The sequence below is a fragment of the Mustela erminea genome, chromosome 3 (assembly GCF_009829155.1).
Source record: "Mustela erminea isolate mMusErm1 chromosome 3, mMusErm1.Pri, whole genome shotgun sequence".
NCBI lineage: Eukaryota > Metazoa > Chordata > Mammalia > Carnivora > Mustelidae > Mustela > Mustela erminea.
The window spans coordinates 117,075,014-117,102,745 of NC_045616.1; the positions used below are offsets into that span (position 1 = coordinate 117,075,014).

The window sequence follows — 27,732 nt, forward strand, 5'->3', positions numbered from 1 at the left end:
CTGGGCTAAGTTTCTGCATCTATACGGTGTGCATAACCCACTTCCCGGCCTATGGCTCAAGTCCATCATGAAGACCAGATGAGAGGTGAATGAGCTTTTCAACCTAGACGGCAAAGTGCAAATGCTAGCGAGAAATGGCCCCAGATCAGAGAATCCCCCTGGATCAATAAAGACTACTTTACACTCTTTACAAACTGCCCCTTTCATAAGTATGCATTCTTAAAGTCAGATTAGTAAACTATATATGATTAATTTAAGATTAAGAGCAAGACTTTCATCTAAGTCATTAAATTCTCTCTATACATATTTCCAAAGCTCCCCAAAGGTCCCATTTAGGGACACTGGACCCTGACAAATCAATAAGTCCAGTGTCAGTTTTTCTGAATGTTCCTACTCAGGCAATGCAAAAACTCTTTCCAGATTTTCATGACAAATGGAAACAGCTCAAGGAGAAAGCTCACTAAATGGATGGAGCTGACATATCTCTAATCCATTAGAGCAAAGGACTTTCAGAGACCCACAGGCCCCACAGAAATCATCCTCCTACCAGGCAATTGATCATAACTTGAGGAATCATTTCAGGCTTGGGCCAAAGCAGCCTTAAAGGAAGAGAAGGAAATGCCACCAATTTCGACACATCTCAGAATTTTAAAGAAACAGGTCCAACACTGAGATGACACCTGTATGACTAGGGTAGTTCCTAGGGCCTGCTTCTAACACATAACACACAACTTAGCATTTGCCATTTTGAATGCCTTGGATGACAGATGCAGCCTATCCTTTGTCCCAATAACAAGATTTTGCAATGGAGGAAACAACCCTGGTTCTTAATGGTAAGAAATGTAGGGGAAGCATCAAAAACAAGCATTGTAGTAAATATGAAGGGTATAAAGCTAAGTACATATTAGCGCTAAGTACACATTAGGGCTAAGTACATAGGTGCTTAACAATGTCAGCGAGTTCACAAATGTCTTTTAAGTTCTACTTTAACTACAAGATTATATAAATAAAGGAATGGCTATCATCCTCTAGGACAGGCATAGTTTATGCTGTTACCACGAGGAAACGGAACCTTCTGTTAGGGACGTCTTCTCCAGGCTGCTCCCTCCCTGACTTCACAGAGCAAAACAGGACATCACACTGGTCTGAAGAGGAGGCCGAGATTCCAGCTCTACCTGGGTCATTTGTCTTCTCCCCATGCCAAAAAGCCATCTCCCTCAGAGTTCCTGTCTTGAGTTCCTGGCTTCTGCCACTTCTTTGGGGCCAAGCCCTAAGTCAGAGAGGCTACAGGGTCACCCCTCACTGCAGGCTAACACAGAGCTCCTGCTGTATGTATGGCCTGACATCAAGCACCGTGGAGGGCAAACGAATGGGACCTACAATGTGGAGAAGGATATACAGCCTTCCAAGGGGTGGAGAGCACAGAAACAGAGACACTCGAGTTTATTTACAATGGGACCTCAGTGTTCTCTATACCTTCTCCCTGGCCCAGAGCTTCTCAAACTCTGTATTTGGGGCCAGGGAATCCTTTGTCGTGGGGAGCTGTCTTGTGCATTGCAGGCTACTGAGTAGTATCCCTGCTCTCCACCTAGCAGATGACGATAGCAACCCCACCCCCCCACGTCTGTGACCACCAAAGATATCTCTAGACACTGTCATGTTATCTCTGGGCTGAGGCGGGGGTTGAAAAATTGTCCATGTTGAGAACCACTGTCTGGTCCTAGTGTGTTGTAACACGCTCCCCCTGCCAGCTCCAGGCTCACTCCATCCCCAGAAATAAATGACAGAGCTCCGCATGAGACAGGCGGTCCACGATACTAAACATGGATGACATGCTATGAATGATATAATAGGATATGAGGCAGACATAGCTCAGAGTTTGGAATCATGTTTGATTCTTGTTATATTCTAGCTAAATCCCCAGTTTAATATAGTGAGTGTTCACTAAGCATTAGCGTTACAGCAGCAGCCACTCCCCACCCCCAAGATGCCCAGGATTCACAGAGAGACAGAATTCAGTTGGTCTATGAAGTCTGAAAAAGCAGATTTTACATCATTATTTTCACTAATCTTTAACTGAAATATAGCATTTCCTTTGATTAGGATGTAGAAAATGATCTGTACTAATTATCACTCTGGGACTCTGTCACCAATAGAAATCACAGATCACCTCCTATCACGGTGAAGTTGTTGCACACATCTCAAAACATCATTTATACTCATCACTACTTTGAAATGATGGTAATTATTCAGCCTGTAACTAGATCTTTTTAGATGTTTTAACAAATACCTAAATTATCATATGACAAAATTGTATTTTATATGTTGATAACTGTGTGTCATTGGCTTTCTTTGGTCATCTGGTATAATGGGTTAAAAACAGAATTCTGAGAAGAGGTCCAATGTTTTCAAAAGGGTCTAGGGCAGAAAAAAGAAAACCTGCGCTTTAGAATGACCACCTATCAGGCAAATATTCAGAGATCATAATCAATCTCTTAGAACTTTCTGTATCATCCCTAGTGGTCCTTGGCAAAGGGCCATCCTCAGAGCAGTGGCCTAACCACTGCCAACAAGAGGTATGAGAGGGGGGTGACTTACCCCACTGTAGGGCACGACATCAAAGCAGAAATACATTCTCACTGTGTAACCTCAGGTGGGCGGTTTTATTTCCACAGGCTTCCATCTCTTATTAATCTCTAAGATGGTGATTGCTTTTCATTCTTCTTTCCCCCCTCATCCTGAAGGGTGGTTTTGAGACTCAAATAAGATGGCAAAACAAAACAAAACCAAACCCCAAACCAGAAAAATCCTGTGCAAGAATTCTGATCTAACTAAATGCTACTGTGCGGAAGGGAATTATATTTTCAGTTCCCAACGACCGTGTCTGCTCTCGTGTTAGCTCGCTTGTGATCTGTGGTAGCAAAGATATTCCCCCACAGTGGCTTCTCACACTTGGAATTGGTCTGTCTGAGGATCTCAAAAGGAAAGAGGGCAGGAAGAAGATGGACAGAGAAAGAGGAAAGGGTTTCTTTTAACAACGGGTCAATTCAACTCCTATATCATAATTCATTTTTTATCCCCAGCTGTTCAAATGATAGGACTCAGATTTTGAACTGGAGTTCAACTGCCAGGCTGTCCTGTGAAAAGTAGGAGTGACTTTGGATGTTGTCTCCTCCCAATAAGAATGGCTTCCCCTGCTTCCCTGAACTTAACCCACTGCAATCCTGCCAGGGCTAATTCAAGACTCTACTTCTCAAGGAAGGCCTCTCCTTGGTAGTTGTGTGGCTCCCCATGTTCTGGGCCCCTTTTTGGGTGCACAGCCTCGCACATGAGTGTCTCTGGTACATTTCTTGCATCCAATATTTTAGCATAAGTGCCCGATCCCAAAGGCAATGAGAGGCCACGCCTTCTAAATCCAAGGCCCTGGCACCCTTCCTTGCTCCAGCAGACATCTGTGATCTGAATGTGCTAAGGAGAGACATATTTTCAGAGTCCTGGGAGGAAGAATGAGGCCAGAAGAACTTGCTCAGGCTCTCATGCAAGGATGCTCTCATTAAACACAGCTGAAGCACTAGAGCCTGAACACTTCCCAATAACCAGTCAGCTAGACAGATAGGAAGTTGAGAGGGAAAGTCATTTTCCTTGGCAGCTGAGATGCATTTAACAGCCAAGGAAGAAAAGCACATTACCTTCCTCCATAGCTCATAGGCACTCTGCATATTGATTTCATATCAGCTCTCTCCTTTGTTTGGTTAAATGCAATCTCTGCCACAAGCCTATGATACAATACAAGTACTTTAAATGTGCTCTGACCTCTGATCAGCTCCCATCAAGCAAGTTAGTGGGAAGAACAATGAATTGCCTTTAGAATTCACCGGCCATGCTTGCGCTCTGTCCAACTGGGACCAGCCTGCCCTTCCTCGTATACTCAGCCTGTTTCCTTGGGGATGAGAGGAAAAATGGGCAAGATGAGCTGTCTGGGGGCACGGGAGGTCTTGCAGAGCGGGCTGCACCGCTCTTTCTTTGGAATGTCTTTTTGAATTAAACCTCCAAGCAGAGACCTCACAGATGTGTCTGGTCCCATAAGCTATGGATCTGTCCGACCTACCCCTCCCAGCTCATCCTGCTCATGCCGTCCTATAAATTGTGAAGCAAATCCCGTCGCTGCCCTGTTTGAAGCCCTTCAATGTCTTTGCATTATCCTTACAACTAAGTACTTTACTAGGACACACAGCAGCCACGTTGACAGTATGGTTTTATAATAGCTGCACAGGTACACCCAACTCCACAATGTTCCACGTACACATAGCGTTTGTATATTTATGCAACTTGTACAATGCGTGTATGTATAGCATACACACATATGCCACGTGACCTACATACCAAATATATATACGGATGGAACAGACATGAACACATATATTTGTTGCTACATAGACGTGATATATGTTAAAAGATATATGAACTGCACACTTTAAACGGCGGAATTGTAGGATATGTGAATTCCATCTCAACAAAGTTACAAAAAAACAAACCGAATGAAGGCTCTGAAGTCTGATTATCTCGATTTGCATCTCACTTCAACAAGTGAACTTCTACACAACCTTGGGGAACTTGCTTCTGCATTGGTCCGTTTGTTCTTATGTACAATGAGCATAATAATGAAAGTTATCTTAGAGGGCCCGTCTTGAGAAGTGAGTTAACCCATGTAAAGAAACTCCAGTGGTATCTGGCAGAGAGTAAGCATTTAATAAATGCTAACTATCATAATTACAGCCTGTCTCCTTTCATGGCTGGGCACGCTGCTCCTTGACCTTCCCTCCCTGACTGAGCTGGAGTTGTAAAACTTCTTCTGAAAGGTCCTGCTTCCCCAGGACTTTGTACATGTCCCTCCACACCCAGCCTTCTGACCCCATTTCCTGAATGAACTTCCATTTATCCTTCCAGTCTCAACTGAAACATCATTTCCTTCAGGCAGACTTCCCTTACTGGCAAAATGAGGTTAATAACTCTTAATATTATGTTTCCATGACATCTGGTACTTCTCCTATGACAAGTCACATTCCTCTCATGTAAATGGTAAAAACAACTGTCTTTCTTGCTTGGCTATGGAATCCGGAAAGGCAGGGGTCCCCGGAGTCCTTGGGTCAGCAAAGCAGCTGGCCACAATAGGCACTCAATTTGTTGAATGCAACAGAACTTAAATGAGAACTGCCTACACCAAGGCTTATATAATGCCAAGAACCTTCCTGCTGAGGTCATTCCCTTTCTTTTTTTGGACCCGGGAGAGTTCTTGCATCATAAATAACTCCCCATTGTCAAAGTACACTTTTCTCTTTGGCTCACAGAATCAAAATCATATGAAATACCTCCATTAACCATTCAGCCACATCCTGCATGGTACACTGCTGAGAGGGGGCATCCTGGCCAGGCTCTAGCAGAACTCGAAAGTGTCTCCTTAACTCGGGCTTTGGGGGCAGTGAGTGATTCTTGTCTATGCTCTGCTGATAATAACAATATCTTCCCCCAAAATAAATCCCAGTGTGCTTATTTGCTGGAAAAAAACAAGAGCAGCTCACTCCACTTCCTCTGTGGCTCTGATGACCCTGCCCGTGGCGAGGCTGTGGGACATTCCCCTGAATCTGTTAAGTCAAGCCCCCTCCCCCCTTACACTTTCCCTCAGTTTCTCCTCTGGGATGTTCTCTGGGCCACCTCTGTTGGCTTGGTATCCTGCCCCTGTTCTTCAGCATTACGGGGGAGTCCTCTTAGCACCTACGGCAGCCAAGTGCTAATTTCTAGATTCTATTTAACTTCCTAAGAAACATTTCCAGCGCTATACAATATTTCACTGCATATGCGGTTTGACACCCCTACTAGACTATGACCTACTTGAGATCAAGAGAATTTTAGGCTGTGTCCTTACATCTCCGCATCGAGCTTTGTTTGGTGATCATTGCACAAATGGTGCTCCGTAGAAACGGGTATAAGGAACAATAGTAATGGGCATTGATAATAGTGGGCACTTATATGTGCTTAGCATGTGCTAGGAACTTTTCATACAATAGACACAGGTACTCGTAACACCCTAATTTTAAAGATGGGTAACCTGTGGCTTTCAGAATGTAGAAACTTGCCCAAGGTTGTGCCAAGAAAGCCAGGAGAGGTGTCCAGGCAATCTGTCTCGAAACCCCATACCCATCTAACCAGGCTGCTGTCCTACTGTCACAAAGGGAACACAGGCATTCGCTTCTATCCTGTGCCCCAAAGGGTTCTGAATAATCTCTCCTCTCTCTGTCTCCTCACTCCTTTTGTTTAGATTCACCCTTGCCACCTTTACCCATTCTTCCTAGAGAAGGCAGGGTACAAAAGGGGTTAAGGTTAGAAGAGTAGTACATAGCAAAAGCATAAAATAAAGCAAGGTGGGAGAAGAAGCCTAAGTTGCTGAGGGAAGTATTTTTAGCACTCTTTTCTCCCACTCAAATAAGCAGAATTAAATTCAAGTCCCTCCAATAAAGGAGAATGAAGTTAATTCCCTTCCCCAGTCTGCACACCGAGAGTTTCTTATTCACATTGTCATCTCATTAAATTCCTGGTGTCACTGTGAAACACCAACACTCCCCTTGGTCTCTGCTGGGAAGAGAGGGGGAGAGTATCAACTCAGGTGACTTTGGGTTGAATAAGAATATTCTGCAAGAGTGAATACAATTAATGAGAAAGGCAACAATACACCTGGACTATATGGACAGTCTTTTGACATTGAGGATGTCCTGGCAGAACTTTATTTCCTCATTTGAAAATACTCTGCTCTTGGTATGAACTGCCAAGAAGACAACTCTGATGATAAAAACAAACCAACAGATGCCCAAAAGCACATTAGCTGTAGCTCGGTGGAGAATTTCAAGTCGTGTTGGTTCCGAAGATGAAAAAGCTGAAACAAACCCCCCCTCAGTAAGTGCTGGAATTGGTTCTTTTGGAAGCAGCCAAGGAGTGAACCTCATCGACTCTTTAATCAAACTAGAAAGCTCTCCAATGTCCCCAACTGCCTTTTCTCCTCCTCCCACCCTCCTCCCCACGTGAGAGCGAGGGAGACAATGGCTCAGCGACTGGGGAGGTCTGCTAAGGCAATGCTGCTGGGACAGATGGCAATGTCTACACAGTACGATGAATCCATCCCGCTGATATTAAATCACATCTCCCTCTTGCCAAAGGGAAAAGTGTGTGGGGCCCAGCAAATGCTTTTGCATCAGGATTCAAGCCCGCAAGCTTGGGGGATGAAGGTGCACCCTGAACCGTGGCAGCTTATGATGCCTGCGCCCATGGGTGGCTGGGTGCATGAAACGAGGCAGTACAATCACTGAGGCTTTTGGCCGGGCTCTTTTTTACTTTTTGGAGAATTATGACAGTTGTACGCCAGTAGCATTTCAGATGAAACCCCATTATTATTTCTCTATTGTAGAATTGTGCTTTTTCTCATTAAGTAGCTCTGGTTTATGAAGGTTGGGGTTGTTCATCTGAGACTCTTATACTTACTTGGCTTTCTCGCTACATTATTTATGGGAAATGAATCTTTATGATCGAGTACATTATTCCTGTGTTCCTGTAAATAATAAACCAAGTCTGGAATGAGATGCTGGAGGAGAACTTTACAACAGGCAATTCTTTTTAAATAGTTGGATCTCCTGTTGATTATCTCTGGTAATGATAACAGAGGGCAAGCAGAAAGAGGGCCCTGGCCGGTCCCAGGCTACTCTGACTTGTCACGCAAATGTCCCTATTAGACTGGTAGGCTCTCATCTCTCAAGGATCAATGTCTGACTTCCTCAGACTTCACCACCATGTAAAAGGCACAGTGTTCCATTTTCACTATAACCTGCCACCTCTTTCATGCTTCCTTCCACTCATGGATGAGATACTTCAGAAAGAAAGAGAAACAGGAAAAGATGGAGGGCAAAGAAAAACGGGGTGAGCTTGTTTATTTAGAACCACACACATGACCTATGTAATTAGAGTCACATGGCCAACATCACCTGGCTGTAGGTATGGTGGAACCAGCTGGTCACGTTCTAAAGCACTGAGTTCCTTGTCATGGAGAAAGGTGGAATAGATAAGAAAAAGCATATGAACATGGGAACATGGGATGGGGACCTCAACATCCAAGGATGCCTCCAGAAAGGCAGCCACGGCCTTGATAAAGCAGTTCTGGAGGTCTGCTCAAAGGAAAAATTGGGCGAGGGGTTGTTTGGGGGCTCTGTTTGAGGAGCATCTCTGAGTTCTTGCTCTGGGATGCCCTTCTAGAACACCTCCTCTTTGGAGCCCCTGAGTTCAAGGATACACGGATGGATGGATGGATGGATGGATGGCTCTTGACCCCCTGTTAGTGGACCAATGTCACTGGCATTTCCCACTGGACACCTGGCCTCTTCCTTAGGTGCTCAAGCAGCAAGACCCAGGGCATTTAAAGCTGAACCATTTCTCTCCAATCCCAAACCTGTTTTGTTGCTCTGATACAGTTGTGTTAATGTTGCTACACAGTGCACAACACCAGAGCCATCCCCGACTTCCCCTCTTGACCCTCCACATGCATTTAGTTGCCAAATTTCATTAGTTCTACTTCAAGATGCTCTTTCCCATTTGTCTTCGCTTCTCTTTCCATCCTGGTTTAGGTCCTTATGAATCCTCAACAAAAGCATAATAATATTCTCTTAACTTGGGTGCATATTCTCCCTCCCTCCTGTTCTCTATACAATCAGATTGGTTAGCAAACATTCCAGTGTTCAAAATCTTTCCATCTATTCTCGCAACAAATATTACTGAGCAGTTACAATGCGTCAAACACTGTTCTAGATTCTGAAAAACAAAAGTTCCTGCTATCATAAAGCTTATATTCTAATGAGGAGGAGAGGATGAAAATAAGCATATTTTCACATGAAATAAACATTTTATCATCACCATGCATGTTGTGATATCTGCCTTGAAGATGAATAGGGAATAAAGACACAGACTAGGAATATGCAAACTTTTTCTGGATAGTGCCAAATAATAAATATTTTAGGCTTTGCAGGCCATCTGATCTATCTCAGCTACTCCACCCTGCTGTTGTAGTGTGAAAGCAACCGTAGATAATACGTAAATGAGCACTGCTGTGTTCCAATAAACATTACAAAACTAGGCGGTGCTTTTAGCCTCACTGGGCCACAGGCCTACTTTGCCAACTCTTGGTACAAACACTGAAATCAGGAATGTGCTATTTTTATAAGGCAGCTAAGGATGTGTGGTGAAGTGACATTTAAGCCATAAAAGGAGAGGTCCTCTATGCAGACTGGAAAAGAGAATTCTGTGTGGAGGGAACAGTAAACATAAGCGCTGGGAGGTGAGAGTATGCCTGGTGATGAAGCAAGGAGACCCATGTCTGTGCCGATGAGTGAGCAAGAGGATGAGAGCTTGGAAAGCATCTGCTGGTCTTCACAATTCCTGGGTACCATGGTCAGTCATGGCCATCAGAATCTCCATATATATTGGTCATATATTTGATTTAATGAATATTTTCTGGTTTTTGCCCAGAGTCCATTCCCTCTCCTGGAAACAACATCCCTATTTCCCTTTGGACAATGGTCCCCTCCAGCTCATTCTTGGTCATTTCCAACCTTAGCTCTAGGTGAGATACAGCCCATGCCTTGCTCACCAGCAAACTCCATCACTGTGGTCACAATGACTGGTTCAGGGATGGGCATATGGCCCATGCCAGTCTAGTAAGAGGAAAACTCAGGCCTCTGTTGGATTTGCATTCAGAAGGTAAGGACCCCTTCTGCTTTTTGAAGACAAAATGCATGGTTGTATAACAGACCTCATAGGTGTTCAGAGAAAGGGAGAAACTGAATTGAGGTTACTTCATTTGAGCCACTGAATCTAGCCTAAAGCCAACTACTAATGGACTTTTCTACCACAAGAGGCAACTGGTCTCCCCACCTCCTAAACAATTGAGTCCTGACTATAAACATGTGTTGTCATTCACCAAGCACACATTCCCCCTATAGGTTCTGATGTGGCCATGTGTACTCAAGGTCTAGTTCAAAACTTCTCAATTAAGCAGTTATCTAGACTCTCTGTAGCCGTTTGCAGCCGGATTCTGTAGTTTTAGTCACTTTACTTCTAAACTTCTAAGTAGTCTGTTTTCTGCATGTGTGTCTCGTCTCGCTGAAGGGATAGAGAGCTTTCTGAGGGAGTGTGAACAGGGACACACATCTTTGTATCTCCATGATGCCAGCTGTGGTGATTTAGGGTGTTTAGGGATATATATATATATATTCAGGTATGTGTGTGTGTGTGTGTGTGTGTATACATATACATATATATATGAATATATATATATATATACATTTCTAGATATATATATCTATATGATGAACACACACACACACACACACACACACACATACATCTATTTAATGAATGACCACCATGAAAAATACACCACTCCTTTCACCATAATTATCAATTGCCAGGTTGCAACAGAAAGTTTCATCAAAAACTAATTCAAAAGGCTAAATGTATCATCTGATGTCTTCCTAAAAAAATTAGCATCAGACCACATGTAAATTTCTGTAAATCTTCTGCTAATTTAAATGGCTTTAAAATTAATTAAAAATGTTTTTCAATCGATAATAATGTAACTCAGATAATTAGCATCAAGTAGTATCTAGAGGACATATTTAAAAAACTAATCTAGAGTATAAATAGACCTAATTAACAATTAGAATAACATTTTATAATTACACTTTGTTTATAAATGCTAGAATGTCCAATTCATTGTTCAATGAAATTGGTCATTAATGAAAATCAGTTATTTTTCCCTGACGTCGCCATGAAGTTGCCTCTTGGATGTGCTGACTTTTATGCTGCCTATTTTCTTGTTTTTTTTTTGTTTTTTTTTTTAAAGATCATTCCTGCCCCATATTTAATAACTTTGTTCTGCAATTAAAACTGAACAATATCATGCCTTATCTTGCACACTAACTTATACCCTTTTGGTAATGAAAGAGATGGGCCTGACTACAGTCTTGAATTTTCTTATGTATATTCTAAAGAGAACATTTTGCAGTATGGCAAAGACATCAGGGCTATATAAAGACAGACAGGGCCCGGCACTTGCAGGAAAACAAAGAGACTAGAGGACCCGGGCACCAGGAGACTAGGAGAATGACAGCCCCTATCAGTAGAGTTAGAAAGTGGGCTCTGGCGAGGCAGGAAGTTTGCTGGAAGATACCTGAGTCCAACTGCACAAGGAGAAGTACTGGAATGACCTCTGTGCAGGAAAGTACAGGCTACTTGCTGGGAATTTGGAATTTGAAGTGAGAAGGCAGTTCAAAGCAAATACTGATGTGGGGTCAGCTGAAAAGGAGCCAATGTTGAAGCCGTTTATAAGTGTGGGATTGCCCACAGACACGTGAAGAGGCAAACAAGGAAATGAGCCTGGAGGGAGTCCACAGCCAATGCCAAGGGCAAGTCCAGGTTACTTAACAAGGTGAAAGAAGGGCTAATGAGGGAAGCAGAGGAAAAGTCAGAGACCTTGAAGGACTGTGGCAACAGTGGAGTAACTAGAAGCCAGGAAGGGAGGAACAGCTGGAAAACAGTTGCCTGGTCCTCCTTCCCTCTCCTCGTGGTGCAGAGTTACTGTGGAGCTCAGGGAAGATGATCGGGATAGGAATCACACGTACAGTGGGAAGACTGCCTGGACTCAGATCGCGACTCCACTGGTTTCTCTCTGTAGAACTCTGAGCACGTTTCACATCACTCTGTGCGTCAGCTGGTTCCTCTGTACATCAAGGTGATAAGCCAGGGCCCTCCTACCCAGTGTCTCTATTCATGGTGATTAGTTTAGCATTTTGCACAGAGTAAACCCTTAACGTGTGTTAGCTATATTCATACTGAGGCTTTTCTGGAGCACAGTGATCAAAGCGGAGCCTGAACTCAACTGAAAGCTACTTGCAAAGCTGGGACAAAGTTGGGAGGGTCTTAGGTCAGTGGTTCTCACGCTTGCACATGCATCAGATCACCTGGAAGGCTTGTTCAAAGACAGCTTGCTGGGCCCCACTCCTGAGTTTCTGGTTCATTAGGTCTGGGTGGAGATTGAGAGTCTGTAAGACTAACGAGTAGGCTAGAGATGATGCTCCCCATTCAAGGACCCATACTTTCAGAGCTGGTGTCTTATTGAGTAGAGGAAGAGATCCTCTAATTTTGGGAATTCAACCCAGGCCTTCAACCCTTCAATCATGTAAGTCTGACTTGAGAACACACATGCTAGCGAGACCAGCCTCGTGTGCACCTGGGTGGAGTGGGCAGTGTAGTATTTCTTGGCAACTAAAGGCTCTTTTTCTTCTGGCTCTTCCTATGTCCAGGAAATCCACTAGTCTAAACTTAATGGATATAGGAATACTTCCACAAGTTCTCTGCCAATTTCTGAGTACCTTCTTATGCAAGCATATAGGATTGCATAAAGTTTTAGAATATGATGGGTCCCCTGAAGCCCAAGTGAACCAACAGAAACCATCACCAACCTGACGGTTAGCATCTATAGAGTGCTTACTGTGTACCACTTACTGTGTTATTCGCTTTCCATACACTGTGTCGTGTAGTTTTCCCAACCACTGTGTCAGCCGGGCATTCTTTTTTTTTTTAATATTTTATTTACTCATTTCAGAGGGAGAGACAGAGGGAGACAGAACGAAAGTCCACACAAGTGGGGGAGAGAGGCAGAGCGAGAGGGAGAAGCAGACTCCCTGCTGAGCTGGAAGCCTGAGGCGGGGCTCCCTTCCAGGACCCCGAGACCATGACCTGAGCAGAAGGTAGACACTTAACCCACTGAGCCATCTACGCGCACCAAGAGCCAAGCATTCTTATACTATGTCACAGCACAGAAGGACACCTAGAGAGGTGAAGTGACATCCTAAGGCCCTGGCTGATGGATGACAGAAACAAGGACTATTGACCGATGTCAACTACACAACCTATACTCTCAGCCACTCCACTATTTACTCTTGCCTGCTCTCTTTTCCTCAGGAAAGATGTGCATGTATGATAGATCAGTAATTATGACCCACCCATAGTGATCCCTGCCCCCCATATCCCTTGCCAGATAAAAATTTCCAGATAGTTGAACCTTCTTTATGAAGCATGACTTCTAGTCCCTTTGTCAGACTATTCAGGATCCTTTGAGTGTGCACAAGGAAGTCACTGTCCTGAAAACTGAAGAGGTGGGTGTACTTATCCAGAAAACAATATAAACAATTGAGTTAATCTACTATATTCTGGAGGCATTATCTTCTTAGGCTCATTCCTTATGATTTTCTACTGCTATTCGTCCTCAACTACCAACAGAAATAACTGATTCCTTTCCATATGTTTCTTATTATATCCATCCATTCTTCCACTCTCCATTTTGTTCCACTGTCTTTGTTTTATACATGGGGAAACTAAGGCTTAGAGAGAAAAACAGACTTGAGTAGGGTCCGTCAGATTCTAAGGGTGGGAGCGAAGATTCACATCCAGTTATGTTAGACTCCACCGTGAAATATGCATCCAGATTCAAACCTCCCAAGAGCCTGCTCAGTCCGATGACTCAAAAAGACAAACTTCTCATTAAGCTGAAAATGAAATTGCCTAAACTTCTCATTCCACACCATATGGCTGAATCCCAGCTGACAGGAAGCTCATTTCTGCAACACACCAGGCTCATTTCACTGAGTAGGTTGATGCGAGATTTGTGGGGTGGTCATTTCCTAATCTTGGTAGCATTGATAGCAGCAGTGGTATTTCTTATGATGCTTCCTTTCTACATTTTTACATAAAAAAAGCAAATGTTCCTAATGATGGAGAGAGACAGATTTTTGTCCTAAATTGTTCTCTAAGTAAAATATCACAAGCAGACGCCATGACAACAACAACAAAAATATCCACCTGCCTTCAAGCAACCAAAAACTACAATAACCTTCTAGTCCTTCATCTACTCAACAGTGGGGTGGTGGGGGGAAGAGTTCTTAAATGATACTATCCTGGAGTTTCATACACAAAGATTAAGCTGAAGTGCTTGGACACCTGAAATGATCTTGAATCCTTCCAAAGATTCAGATTTTAAAGAAGTGAGGTGACTCACGAAGTGCCAACGCACTAACAGAAAGTGCCAAACCACATATGTATAGAATGATCTGAGCATGAGATAACCACCACATTTTCTGCTGGGCAATTATTCTACAGCTGGTATAGCAAAGTATTCTGGAACAAAAGGAGAGCCTGAAGTTTTTGTGTTTATTTCTCCCACTGTCCCTTAAAACCTAAAACTAATATAGAAAGTGCCATCTCTACACATAATAGAGAAATAAGTGTTAAGGGTTGGCTAAGGTCTGAGAACCATATCTATGTGCATTTAGGTGCACTTAGGCTGGAGTCCATGGGTAAGAATTTGAACAGTCACTTGACCTTGGACAAGTTTCTCTACCTCGTCAAGCCTTCATTTACTCATCTGAAAATGGGACAAATTTGAGGAGGAAGAAAAGCATTGTGCTCTAAACTGAAACACACCGAATTCAAAACACCTGGCTGATACAAGAGGAACTCATTCAGCCCTAGGGACCACTTGAGATGGTAGATGTTCTTGGGTCAACCAAGCAGTAAAGAAAACCAGCTCAGCGAGGTCAGTATGTTGCCCAAAGTCACACAGCTAATCGGTGACAGAGCAGGGATGGGGGGAAGATTAGCTCCAGCTCCTGGACTCCTAAACCACCACACTACGGTGTTTCAGTATACAGCCACAGAAGACTACTTTGTTGTGAGCTCCCATCCCAGGAGTCCATTAGCGGCCCCACAGAGACCCCTGTGCATCTTTTCAGAATTAAATTCTTGGGCCCTTCCACCAGAGCTGCTAATTCAGTGAGTCATGGTTAGATCTGTGAACCTAAACTCATCAGAAGTTCCCTAGATGATTCTTCATTTACAGTCAGGTTTAGGAATCTTTGAATCACGTATATAGGTCTTGACTGCTTCTTCCAAGACCACTAGTCTGTGAGGACAGGATGTGCTCCCTTATACTTGTCAGCATGAACACGAATTCCTACCTGAAGCTCAGGGCTAGGAGTTATGCCACAAAAACACAAGACTTGAGACATTTTCACGGCGGGGGTGGGGGTGGGGGTGGGGCGGGCGGGAAACCTAGTTCTAAGGTGAGGGGTAGGGGAGTTCATCGACCTTGCCTTAAGAGAATCCAGGTAATAGACCTAAATCTCTCTTCTAGGCACCATTTTACTTTTCCTCTAAAATGCATGCATTGGCATCTAACCAACTAAAGGATTAAGGTTTTCTTACCTAAAACTCTTAATCTTTCAGCTCCTACCACCACTTCGTTGTTATCTGCAGAGAAGAGCAATTTTCCAGAAACTGTCTTTACTTCAAACTTTTTGCCATAAGCTTCTACGGCTTTTGGACCTAGAAGCAGGAGTGAGAGAGAGAGGTTAGTCTCATTGCATTCATTTACAAAGAGTTTTTCATAGAACACATACATATGACAAGACTATATTGGCCTTGAATGTAAGTGGACTGGTTTTTAGGAGGCAACTGTGAAAGTCAGTCTTGTGACTCTAGCCATGTCTTGTCAATTACTTTTTATCATATGCTTTCAGGCTATGATTTTAAAGGCCATCGTGTCCCTTCTTCAGACTAATGTTTGGATGAGATCTCCCTTAGCTAACCACCAAATTCCTGTCAAATACTTGTAGATTTTGGCTTAAGTCTATCAAGGCACAGAAAGCTCAACACTCTTGAAGTAATCAGTGTATCTTTTGCCATCTTTCTCTTTTGGCCAACATCTCTAACCGTTGGAAAGGATGCTTTAAATTCAACTGAAGTTTGTCTCACTCTTAACCCAGTGGCTGCATGTGGCACCAGACAAGTCTTCGTCCTCAGTATATAGATCATTTCCTGGCAGAAAAGGCTAGAATATATTGCTATTAATTGCTAGAAAGTTGTCAAATCTTTTATGCTAGAATTTCATTCAATAAATTTTCAAAGGGTTTATCATAGGACAACAGATGCCATTCTTGAAGCCGGGCTATCATGATGGCATCTTCTGATGGAGACAGACACAAATTTAAACTCTAATGATTCAGAAAACTGCAGAGTTTGGGGTACCATGGAAAAAATAAAATGTTAGTGTGTTATAATTTTTTTAAAACAATAAAAACAACAACAAGAGGAGACCTTTTGGTTTCTCTGAGCTAGAGCTACCTAAATACCTCAAGTTCAGGGGCCTCTTCAAAGCTGCTCTGCAAAAATGCATCAGAGAAACCTGGGGGTGTAATCATCCTCACCGAACCTCACTCAGATCAAAAGGAATTTATCTTTTGGTCTGGAAATTCATAGGGAAAAAAAAAATTTTGAGGTTAGGGAGTAGAAATCTTTTATTTTCCCAAAACTCCACAGGGGATTCTGATGGGGCATTTTTGTCTCTGGTTATTTTTCAAGACAGTGTCACTTAACTATAAAAAGTAGTAGTGAAAGGGAAGGGCCCTCAATGCCTTCCAGGCAAAGACCAAGAGGAACACAGGTATAGGTGAACAAGTTGAGTTTATTATTCATTGCTGTGATGGAGAACACACACCATGGGCAACCACACAGGGCATCTCAGTAAAAAAAAAAAAAAACTTATTAGAATTATTTGGTTTTATGTTAGGTTATTTTGGGACTTGGTTCAAGGAAACAAGGCTTTGCTCTGGATTAAGTGCTATTGGAAAGTGGGAGTAATTTTACAACTGTCATGTTATCTATCTTTTATCTATCTCTTCTCTAGAGGTAGGGAAGACCAGAGCAATGCTAAGGCTGTAATGGATAAAGAAGCAGCAGTCACTGATAGTAACCAGGATTGAGGGATGTTCGGTCACTTTAGTGGTTTGGATAAATGTTTCCATTTTTGTCTGTATTCAGACAAGATTAGAATTGTCTTTGTTTTTTGTGTTCTGTTGATCCCTCATGACCAACCAAGTGGCCTTCTCGGGTGCTGATGTTCTGCAAGATTATTTATGTTCAAACACGAGAACACAGAGGTTTGAGTTATGATTCCAAGACTACTCCTGGACATCTAGGGCTGCTGTTCTTATTGGCAGGATCACCAGACTAAGAATCAGAAGAACTATGTCCCAACTTTCTCATTGTCTAGTAAAGTGACTTTGGGAAGATCCTTCGATCTTTCTGAACCTTTTTTTCTGCGTCTATAAAAGTGTACTAGCACCATCTATCTATTCTATTATGTCATCGAAAGATTAAAAGGATCAAATTATTCTGTTTATAAAAACAACTTTCTAGGTGGGAAAGTGGTGTGAAATGTAGGGGACTGCTCTAGTGATTATCATCATTGTGATCATAACTCATCACCGTTTTTCTAATGCAAGGGTCCCAACACATTGAAAACACTTAATGACAATCACCTCCCAGTGCCCTTGCCTCATTCACGTAATCAATCATGCCAATTTGGCAGTTCTCTTTCCCTGCCAATACATCCCCCACGAGCCCTCGGACAAAACGAAGGACACGGGAAAGGCTCCTGAATGAATGGGAAATTGAAACAGACATGGTAGAGACTTTCCAAATGGCATGGGACCTGGCCATGACTGCCTTTGTGCTGTAGCTGAGAAGAACAAGTGGGAGCAGAGCTAAGGAGTCTGTCAAGGTCACTAGGTCAGCTCCTGGAAGATCTGGGTCTGGAACTAAGCTCTCAGAATTGTTCTGAAGAACAGGGATGTGTATTTGTCTGGAGAGAGAAGAGTGTTGAACTGGAAACAGGAGGAGCCCTAGGGGCGGGGCTTGCTTTGGGAGGATGGGTGGGAAGGGGCAGTGGAAAGCTGGAAACAAGGACCAGAGTGCAATCCTGAAAGAACAGAGATGGAAAGTGAGGACTTTGGATTAGGTGACTCGGGGAGGGCTCAGATGTGGCTGACTTCTTGATCACACCAAAACTGTAAGTGAAATCTATATGACTTATTAATACATGGGGATTGTTAACTCTGTATTTTTTTTAGCGGGGAGATTGGGGATCAGGAGGTGAAGAAGCGTTAATAAATGAATGAATGACCTCGGGATAGGCATACGGAGAGTACAGTTTGCCACTCTGGATCTAGTCAATGGCATAAGGGGGGTATGAGTGGGGAACAAAAAATGCTTGGCCTCTGCCTCCATGGAACTGGGCAGTATCATGAGATAAGGCCCCTGAGGTGTCGAGAACACCTGCCTGGGAAAAGCCAGTCTGCTCTGAACTTAGGATTGGTTTATAAGACATTCAAGAGAATGTCCTAAAGACAATGAAGCAATCAGAGAACTCAAAACACAATTAAGTTATCTTGCTTTCCAGGGCTCCTCAGAACACAAAAAGGAATCTACCAAGGGCCAGAGCCATTTGCACACATAAAGCTCTGCAGTTGGCAGTTTCAGCCAAAACCCCACAGAGCAACTGCTGGCTCAATGGTGCAGATGGCTTGTCCTTTTGTTGATTTTACCTGGGGCTGCCAAATGTCCCAGACGTGGCTGAAATCTTTAAAAAAAAGAAAGAAAGAAAGATAAATTCTGGAGGGAAATGCCAATGGAGCTGGAGACTGCTGAGGCGGTCCCTCAGTGGACCCACTGTTCCTCTCTGGGATGAAAAAACGATTACTTGTAACCAGCAACTACTCTCCAGCTAAGCTCCCTCAGTGTGTGGTGCTATGTGCGGAGGACTTCCTTAATGCATTTCCTACACCGGGAGGACTGGAACCCATCCGGACACACCAGCTGGCCCCCAGTTATGCCAGGGCCATGAATCTGAGAGCTAGAAGGGGGTCATCCTGCCTAATTCCTCTCTCCCAGCTCCCTGGATCCTGATACCCTTGCGTGCTTTGGTGAGATGCCATGAAAGGCTCGCCTACAACCCTTCTCCATGCAGGCCATAGGGCTTCGTCTATGGGCCACTACGGAGAGGACACTAAATCAGCCACAGGGTAGGCCAGATGCGCATTTTTGACCTTGTCTGGCAACTTCACTGTCACGGAAAGCCCTCTTCCATGAGAAAAATTGACCCGAGTTGCTAACATTGGGATTTCTACTGGGCCTCTGAGACCTTCCTGAGGTCAGCAGGAGTGTTGATCCTCAGGACTGCCTTCATCAACCTGGCTACTTGGACGAGAGCAGTCGTTTGTTCTGGGGCAGGCACGACACCAAGGAGAACAAACTTTAGCAGGCCCTGTCTACCGGAGCTACTCTGTCTGTGCTTTCCACCACATGCATCCATGCAAAAGGAGAAGCCTGAAGGAAAACTGGAGAGGGTGAGCGTGCATGCGTCTATGTACTTAGAATTATATTTTGAACCATCTATTATCCTCTCTAGTGATCATCTTGAAAGGCTCCTGCCAGCTGCTGTTTGAGTGGCTTTTTGCCCGTCTCATTTTAATATGAGCTAACTTGGGCCTCGCTGTGAGAGCTCTGAGAGGTGTCTCAGCCGCCAGGAGGGCCTAACTTGGACGGAGGAGCCCGGAAGAGAGATGACAAGGAAGGACGGAAGGAAAAACAGAAGAGAAAAAGGAGAGACAGAGAGAGAGGAGAGATGTGGGAGACAGAAGGAGGAGGAAAGACAGGGAGAGAGAGAGAGAAGAGAGACGCGTGGGCAGGGACGGGGCAGAATGGAAAGGGAGAACGGGGAAGGGAGCCGGGAGGAGGGGGGAAGGGCTTTGGGGAGAGAAGGGAGAAGGACAGGTAGGGGTGGAGGGGGAGGGGTAGAGACAGCGCCGGAAGAATAGTCATTTGGGCACCGCCAGCTTTACCAAAACACAATCTCTCAAGTGACCCGAATCTCCCATGGCAAATAGATGGCCAATGGTCCCCGGGCTAAGTAACTTCCTTTTGAACTGAGGAATCCGGGAACGGGAGGTCGGATTTATCTCCCTCCTGGAGGCAATTTTCCCTCACGCTGCTTAAATCACTGCTTACTGAAGCTGTTTATTTAATTATTTAGCACTGTGACTGCGGGCCAGATGCTCTGTAAGCAAGGCGGCCAATCCGGGGGCGCCCGGAACAATGTGTTTACGGATTACAGGCTGCGCCGTGAGGCGGTTCCTCCCTCTGCTGGGAAATGGTCCCAGTCACCCGCTGGTCGCTGGTTGTGAGCCTCCAGACATCAGGGGCCGCGTGCTCCTGCAGGGCGCAGACACCCCTTCCCCGGCAAGCCTCGGGGCACAAGGCACCTGTTTCCCCTTGGCGTGTTTATGAGCGGGGGCGCCAGATGTTTTAATCACAGGAACGTTTCAGGGTGTCTGGGCAATGGGCTTCTCCGAATGTCCATCTGTACACTTCTGTCTCAGCCCGGAAGCCCAACAAATGGCATTGCCGCCCACAGTGCTACTCGGACGCACACCTCTTTTCCCGACCCCCGCGGGCATGCATAATGGCTCCTGCTTACCGGGTTCATAACCTACGCTGGGGGCACTGATCCTACCACTCAGCGTATTATTGTGACCGTAAGGCCCAGGCCTCTTGTTATGGCCGTGACGTGAATAACCAAACCTCGTTTCAATTGTAGGAATATGCGGCTGAAAACCCTGTGGGTGCAGATCTGCTGTAATGAAAGCGACCACACACACATCATCAATGGAGCTACATCTCCATTTTTGCAGTTGAGTCAGGTTCAAAGTCAGGACACAGAGCAAACATGGTATGGATTCAAATTACCTTCAAAAACCCCTTTACACCCCATAAAGTCTGTGTGCAGGGTTTTGTGTATATTATGCTGTCTCTGTTAATCCAACCCAGCCAGCCTGTCCTCCAGCATGGGAGCAGAGAGCTTTTCTGTCGTTGAGCACCAGATGAAACAGCTGGCTTCTATTTAGGAGCCCTGTTACATGAAAAATAGCTTATTGCCCCTCTAAATGAGTATTGTTGGGTTTGCATAAGTTAAATGTGTACATATGATGAGGCTTTACCCTTTAGCAGAATCATGGCACATATGCTACCCTCTCCTCCGTGCTGTAAAACATGTTAGCGTGCATTTCCTTCATTAGTTCACGTGCTGTTGCATTCAGTCTTAGGCTCTATGTTCTCTGGGCGCTTAGCGAGGGGCAGGCACTGCCAAGTCTTTAGTTTCTTACCTGTGATGAGCTGAGTTAGCACTTTAGTCTGGTCATTGAGAATGTTCACTGTAACATTTCTGGCTGATTTGAAGTACAGGGCATTACCCTGTAATAAGAAAAGAAGAAAAACACATGTAAATGGCAAATTCTGAAACAAAGCACTGAAACCAAAACTCTCCAAGGGGCTGAACTGGTCTCTCTGAGTGCTAATTGATGTGTCTTTATTTGGAAACTCCAAATGTCTTCATGATCCCCACATACATGAGAACTGGCATTCATCCAAAATGGATTTCCTCTGAAGAGACCCACAGAAACACACTCAAAATAGATTTCCCTAACACACACACACACACACACACACACACACACACACACACACAGTTGAATCAGAGGCAACCCAGCGACAAAGAGTCCCTTAGATCTTACTATAGATGTGAGTTATCTTTGGCACATAGAATGATCAGGAATGACTGGTAATCTCCTAATTTCACACTTTCTAGTTTGTAATTTCTCCAGAGGAACGATGGAGGGTTCTTATAGGAGAGCAGAAAGCGAGTGGAAAATACCCAAGGTCAGCCCCTCAGGTCTCCTCACCTGCTGTGAGAATCCAGGTGCAATCCAAACCAAAAGATTCTCTGGGCTTTCATCCAATGTTTCCTTTGTCAAAGAGAGCACCCTGGGCCATTTGCACACAGTGGCAGACATTTCTGAGAATGACTCAGAACAGGGGCTGGCATACTTTTTCTGCAAAGGGTCTGATAGTAAATATTTTGGGTTTTGTGGGATGTACAGTTTCTGTGGTGACTACTCAACTCCTAACTGCTGTTTTGGTGCCAAACCATCACAGATCGTACACAGACAAATGGCTCTGGCTGCATTCCAGCAAAACTTATTTCATGGACAGTGACATTTGAATTTCAAATAATTTTAAATTTAACATAATCTCACTGTATCCTAGAATATTGTTCTTCCTTTTTCCCCTCAAATCATTTAAAAATGTAAAATGTCTTCTTATTTCACTGGCCAAATGAGAATAGGTAGAGGGGCCAGATTTAGCCCACAGACCATAGTTTGTCAACCCCTGACTGAGGTGTTCTCCCTTTTCTGAAGTAAACCAAAGCCATAAACTAAAGAATGAAATGCTGCTAGAGCACGTCAGGATCCAAATAGCTGTTATTAGAAGGAAGGAATGTGGGGAGTCATTCTCTTCTTTCTAAACCTTTGTTACCACATGGCCTTTATCTGCCCGAAAATTCTATAATACCACTGAGTCCCGAGCTAGAAAAACCATGGTCCTAAGAGCGGTGCGGAAAGTGATGATGAGTAAGACTCCCTTTTATTTTTAAATTAGATCCTCTTAGGCTCTAATGGGATCAGTAAGATGGACACACGAATAATACTAGGCAGAGACCGATCCCAGGTGATTAAGGAGCTGCAAACAGAGTAGATGCAGAACTTTCCTGAAGGGTAAGATTATTCATAGCTTGAGGCTGTGACATGCGAAGCAAAGGAGAAGTTTGTGAATGGTTCAGCTGAACCTTAAAGAGAGTATCGGTAAGTTTCACCATTACGAAATGAAAAAAGGAGATCATGGAGGTAGGAAGCTTGTGGGATGAGTGTCTCGTGTCTTTTTCCTTCTAAAGCTGGCAGGGCCTAGGAGGGGATTCGTGAGCTCAGCCTAGCAGCTGCGCGTGGCAGAGTGGCTGGCCACTGGGGACAAGGCGGCCACCAGCATGGTTTTCCAGTGTCCCGTCTCCCTCACCCAAGCCCCTGTGGAAAACTCCAATGCATCAGGGGTTGCCCTAATGAAACAGAAGCCACCATCTCCCTCCCTGACCCTAGGACAACACCTCTGGCCCAAGGTGAACTTCTAAAATGGAAAACCTACACCCATGATCCATCCAGGCCCTGCAGAACCAGATCCCCTCGGGCCAGTGCTGTTGTCCCAGTGTCAGGGAGAGAGACGGTGCCTTCTGTCTCATCAGGGCAACTGCAGATTCACTGGAATCCCCCACAATGGCTTCAAGATAACATTCTGCCTGACGGTAAACTTTTTGCTTTGTTTCCTAATTAGCTAGGAGAAGAAGAAATTTACTATTGTCATAGGCTTCTATCTTCTGTCCATCATGTAACAAATATTAGCCTAAAATAGTTTCTTTGGCATAGCACTTGGCAGTCCTTGAAAGTTCTACTTAAAACTTTAAAATCGATTCAAGTAATGTGAGGATTCAGAACCTGGGACCCGGACAGGAGGTTATAGGTTTCTAGAAGTTAATGTACTAATTCTTTTATTCGGCAAGCTGGCGCTGCAGAGGGAAGAGCCACGTGGTGTGAAAGAATGGGATATATTCTGTTGCCACTGACTGGTGTGTGAGCAAATCACTTAAGTGCTCTGTGGGTCATTCTGCACACTCTCTACCGTCAACACGGCTAGGATCAGCGAGCTCACAGCTGACACAACTGGGCACTCACTGAGTGCCACGCTTGCAACGGAAGCCTGGGAGTCCGTCCACCTGCCTAGTTTACGGTCCCCACTCAACCACTTGCCAGTTGGGTGCCCATAGGCAAAGTAATAGTTCTAAGCCTCGGTTTCTTGATATGTACAATGGCACGAAAATGGCTGAATTATTACAATTCACTTATTACTGAAATTACTAAATTCTTTATGTAATGATTAAAACACACATGGTCCAGCGTCATGCACACAGTAAGTCCTCCAGCAGTCCCCACCCCTCATTTGCCAAAACTGCTTGAGTGGCGGGATGGTGGGGGGGAGTGCAGACAGAGGCAGGAGGAGGAGGGGAAGGAGGGAGGGAAAGATGGAGAGAAATGAGGAAGACCTCCCTTTGCATTACCAATCTTCACAACCCATTTGGACAGTCGTCAGGGGTTTCTTTATTTCCAGCAACTTCCATCTCCGTATTTCAGAGGATCTTCCTCTGTGCGGCTGGCAAACCACTAATTTTCAAATCCCAGTTTCTTCAAATGTTACTTGCTTGCCCTTAATATTATTCAAATAATCCCACGGCAGAAAAAAAAACTCCCAACAGCTTTGCTTAAGGTTTATAGCAAGAGATATAAGAAAGCCACCCATTCCTTTTTATTAATGTGTCAAAATATTATAATAATTTACCATTAATTGTTCTAATATGCTAAGATCAGTCTTTGCTACGTCAGGGTTTAAACAAAAAGCCTCATTCTAGCCTGGGAGGTGTTGCTGCAATCTTCCCAGCAGAGACCCTGATAACAAAAAAATTACCAGGTAAGATGCATGAGGCAGCTTACAGACTCCAAACTGCCTCTCGTGGCAGCCGGGCAGTGTGACTTTTATTTGGCTATCTGTGCTTAGTGACACTAAACCGGGCACGTACCAGCCAAGCAAAGCATCCCTGGGGTCTTGGCAGTATTAGAATGAAGAAGGGAAATGCTCTCCTGTCTGTGTTCCTCCTACTCAAGACTGCAGGCTCCCTGGGAGGGGAGGTTAATTTCTGATACAGAGGATTCTGCCCTGGGGCTGGTGAATTTCACTAACTGACCTCAATGCAGCCAGCCGAGGATGAGGATAAGGGGCTTGCAGGAAACTGCTGGCAGGTCCGCTCTGCAGGGCAGAAAGGAATCTGGCAGACCCACAGCGTCTGATGAAGATCAGAGCTCTGGACCAGGTCAAGTCAGTCTGAGGCCAGTCAGCCCTCGATTCTTCTGGACACAGGGTGAGCCCCACTGGGAGATGGGGAAGGGAGGCCAGCACCACCATTCTTCCCACACTGGGAGAGGAGGACAGTCCATCCACATCGGTACTCTCCCCCAAATAACTAGAGCGCGCAGCAGAATCCCTGTCACATCTGTCTCTCTGGAGCAGAACATACAGAACAAAATCAAACCTTTTCTGGATGACTCAAGACCACTGACATGGACATTATTTGTTCTACAATGCCCTCGAGAGGCTATCAAGGCACGTGGCTACTTGAACACGAAATGGCTCCATCAGGCTGACATTTTAAAATCAGTGTGACTTATTAAAAAAAAAGTATCATTTATTCTTGTATCAAAACAAGTATTAAATATCGAGTATTGTAACGCTTCCAGTCAAAGAGCAATGGCTCATAGCTCTTACGACTGCAAGAGCATTCAACTTGCCAGAATGTTCCTCCACAGGTTTCTTCTCCTGTGGACCCGAATATGCTTCCACACTATCTCTTGATTTATCAACTTTAGACGTTATCCACTGAACTTCTGCAATAGTATGGACTCTTCCATACAACTTTGGTAAAATCAATATTCAGAATCTACATTACTATGATTATGCATATACTGTCCACAGCTTTAACTGTATATCCTTCCCTTTCTTGTACAATTTTTTTTTCTTTTTCTGGAGCCCATAAATGCTTTATTTTTTAAAAATGCTTTATTTTCTAAATGTTCTTTTTTTCTTCCTACTCTTTAATCCTTTTTCTTTAGTTTCTAATTTTGGGGTCATACTTTAAGTTCCAATTATTCTGTTAATTTTTTTTTTAAGCTTGACTATCATAATCTTAGTTTTTAAGAGCATTTTCTTATTCTCTGATCCTTCCTTTTTATGCCATCCCTTCCTTGTTTGATGGATGTGCTCTTCTGTCTTCCATGAGAATAAAAAAGCTGATTGGAAGTTCTGTGTTTCTAGATGGGTGAACTTTCCACAGGGCACAGTAGTGGGGGTTTGGCTAATTCACTGGAGAGTGTCCAGATGTCAGTAGCAGTGGGCAGTCAGTACCCGTGGGCTAATCTCATCCAAAAAGAAATCTGTAACTCCTGCCAGGAAAGTGGTGGGTGTAACTTTTGATATAGGAGAGCTGAGTGTCAGAGGGGAAGGCGGCTGGGCATTTTGCTGCTCAGGGATAGACTTTCAGTTAAACCCATTTACATACCTTATCCCTGACCCCATCTGTGCCAGAGGTCCTCTGGCCAAACTTTCTTTCTCTTTTCTTTCCCTTTAAAGATTTTATGTATTTATTTGAGAGAGCAAGCAAGAGCGAGCATGAGCAGAGGGAAAAGGCAGAGGGAGAGGGAGGAGCAGGCTCCCTCCTGAGGGAGCCCGATGTAGGACTTGATCCCAGGACTCTGGGATCATGACCTGAACTGAAGGCAGATGCTTAACCAACTGAGTCACACAAGTGCTCTGGTCAAATTTTCTAGAGAACCATCTTCTAATCTTCTGTGAGGTTGGGAAGAGGTACTTACTACCTAACCAGGTCCACTGTGGGTAGGAGCTGGGGATAGATGGAGAGCCTGAGTGAGTGCAGATTTTTGACCAATCCAGGTCACTGTTGACTTCTGTAGGACCCAGACACTGCACTTAAAATGCCTCATGGGTAAGTGGCCCTGTCCCACTCACTTCCTGGTGTGGCTTTCAATCCCGCAGCCATGTCTAGCTCTCATCTACGTTTCTCCATCATTCTCTCTCAACTGTTTTCTCTCCCTTTCTTTGTGACCATGTATGCTTACCCCTTTTCACTTCTGTTCTCCATTCACTGTCTTTTTCAGTGGGGTGTTTGAATCTTTTTTGTTTGTTTGTTTCTTGAGAGAGAGAGAGAGAACAGGGGAGGAGGGGAGGGGAGCAAGGGAGAGGGAGAGAGAGCATCTTAAGCTCCATTCCCATTGCAGACCTCAGCTTAGGGCTGGATCTCATAACTCTTGAGGTCATGACCTGAGCTGAAATCAAAAGTCAGATGCTTAACCAACTGAGCCACCCAGGTACCCCATCAAAAGGGTTTTGGATGAAGCAGAGACTCACTACCACTTCTCTCTGCTGACAGTCTGTTCACCTCTAGAGCCCCCTTATACTACTGCCTTCTTAAGAAGAAAGCAGGTTAAAATTGTGTGTAAATCAAGAACAAGTAGGCTCTGCCCAGGACCCAACAGCTTTCTTAAGCATTTTATACATACTACATGAATATCTAGAACACAGACACTGTCTTGGGCCCTGGAGAATGGGAAAGATTAGACCTTTATCTTTGAGAAGCTCCTTGCCCAGGGGAGACTGAATTGATGCTATATAATCATGAAAACAACATGATATCCCTTCCGCGGACATCTATCCTTTCCTGGTATGAAAGGTGGCAATTTGAATATTTGCCTTTGATGGCAGCTCTGTCACCCCAGGGATATGGCTCCTAGAAGTCACTTCTTTTGATAACCATACTTGGTAGTAGATTTTGCTTGCTCTCTGAGGAGCTAACAGTTTGATCTGGGCATTTAAATAAATGGAGGAAACCACAACACAGCACATACAGAAGCACCTTCCACAGTCATGGGAGGCTTTTAGCTCTCAGTGTGAAGTTCGGAGAAGGAAGGGACCAGTGTGGCTAGAGTTCTCAGATGCCTTCCAGAGTACGGTTCACCAGCTTCCACCCATTCAGGATAGTTTAAAAGAGCACAGATTCCATCTGGCATTAACTTCGCTAACAAGGGAGGCTGGCCCTTCCGCAGCCAGGGTTCAGGGTGTGAGCTTTGGGGTCAGAGAGATTTTGGCGGGAATCGCAGCTCTACTTTGTTACTAACTGTGTGGCCTTGGGTAAGTCACTTCTTTTCTTTGAGCCCCAGTTTCTATACTTATGAAATGAAG

At 44.3% G+C, this 27,732-nt stretch overlaps 1 protein-coding gene across 4 annotated transcripts in view; it reads right to left on the reverse strand.

Annotated features, from left to right (window-relative positions):
* The window catches only part of SGCD (sarcoglycan delta), a 952,032-nt gene that overhangs the window by 126,511 nt on the left and 797,789 nt on the right, over positions 1 to 27,732 (reverse strand). For all 4 annotated transcript variants that reach the window (XM_032337204.1, XM_032337202.1, XM_032337201.1 and 1 more), the window contains 2 exons: positions 21,150 to 21,237; positions 15,355 to 15,474 (listed from right to left, as the gene is read on the reverse strand). In XM_032337204.1, the coding sequence (XP_032193095.1) occupies positions 15,355 to 15,474; positions 21,150 to 21,237 (208 nt within the window). The remainder of the gene's footprint in view (positions 1 to 15,354; positions 15,475 to 21,149; positions 21,238 to 27,732) is intronic.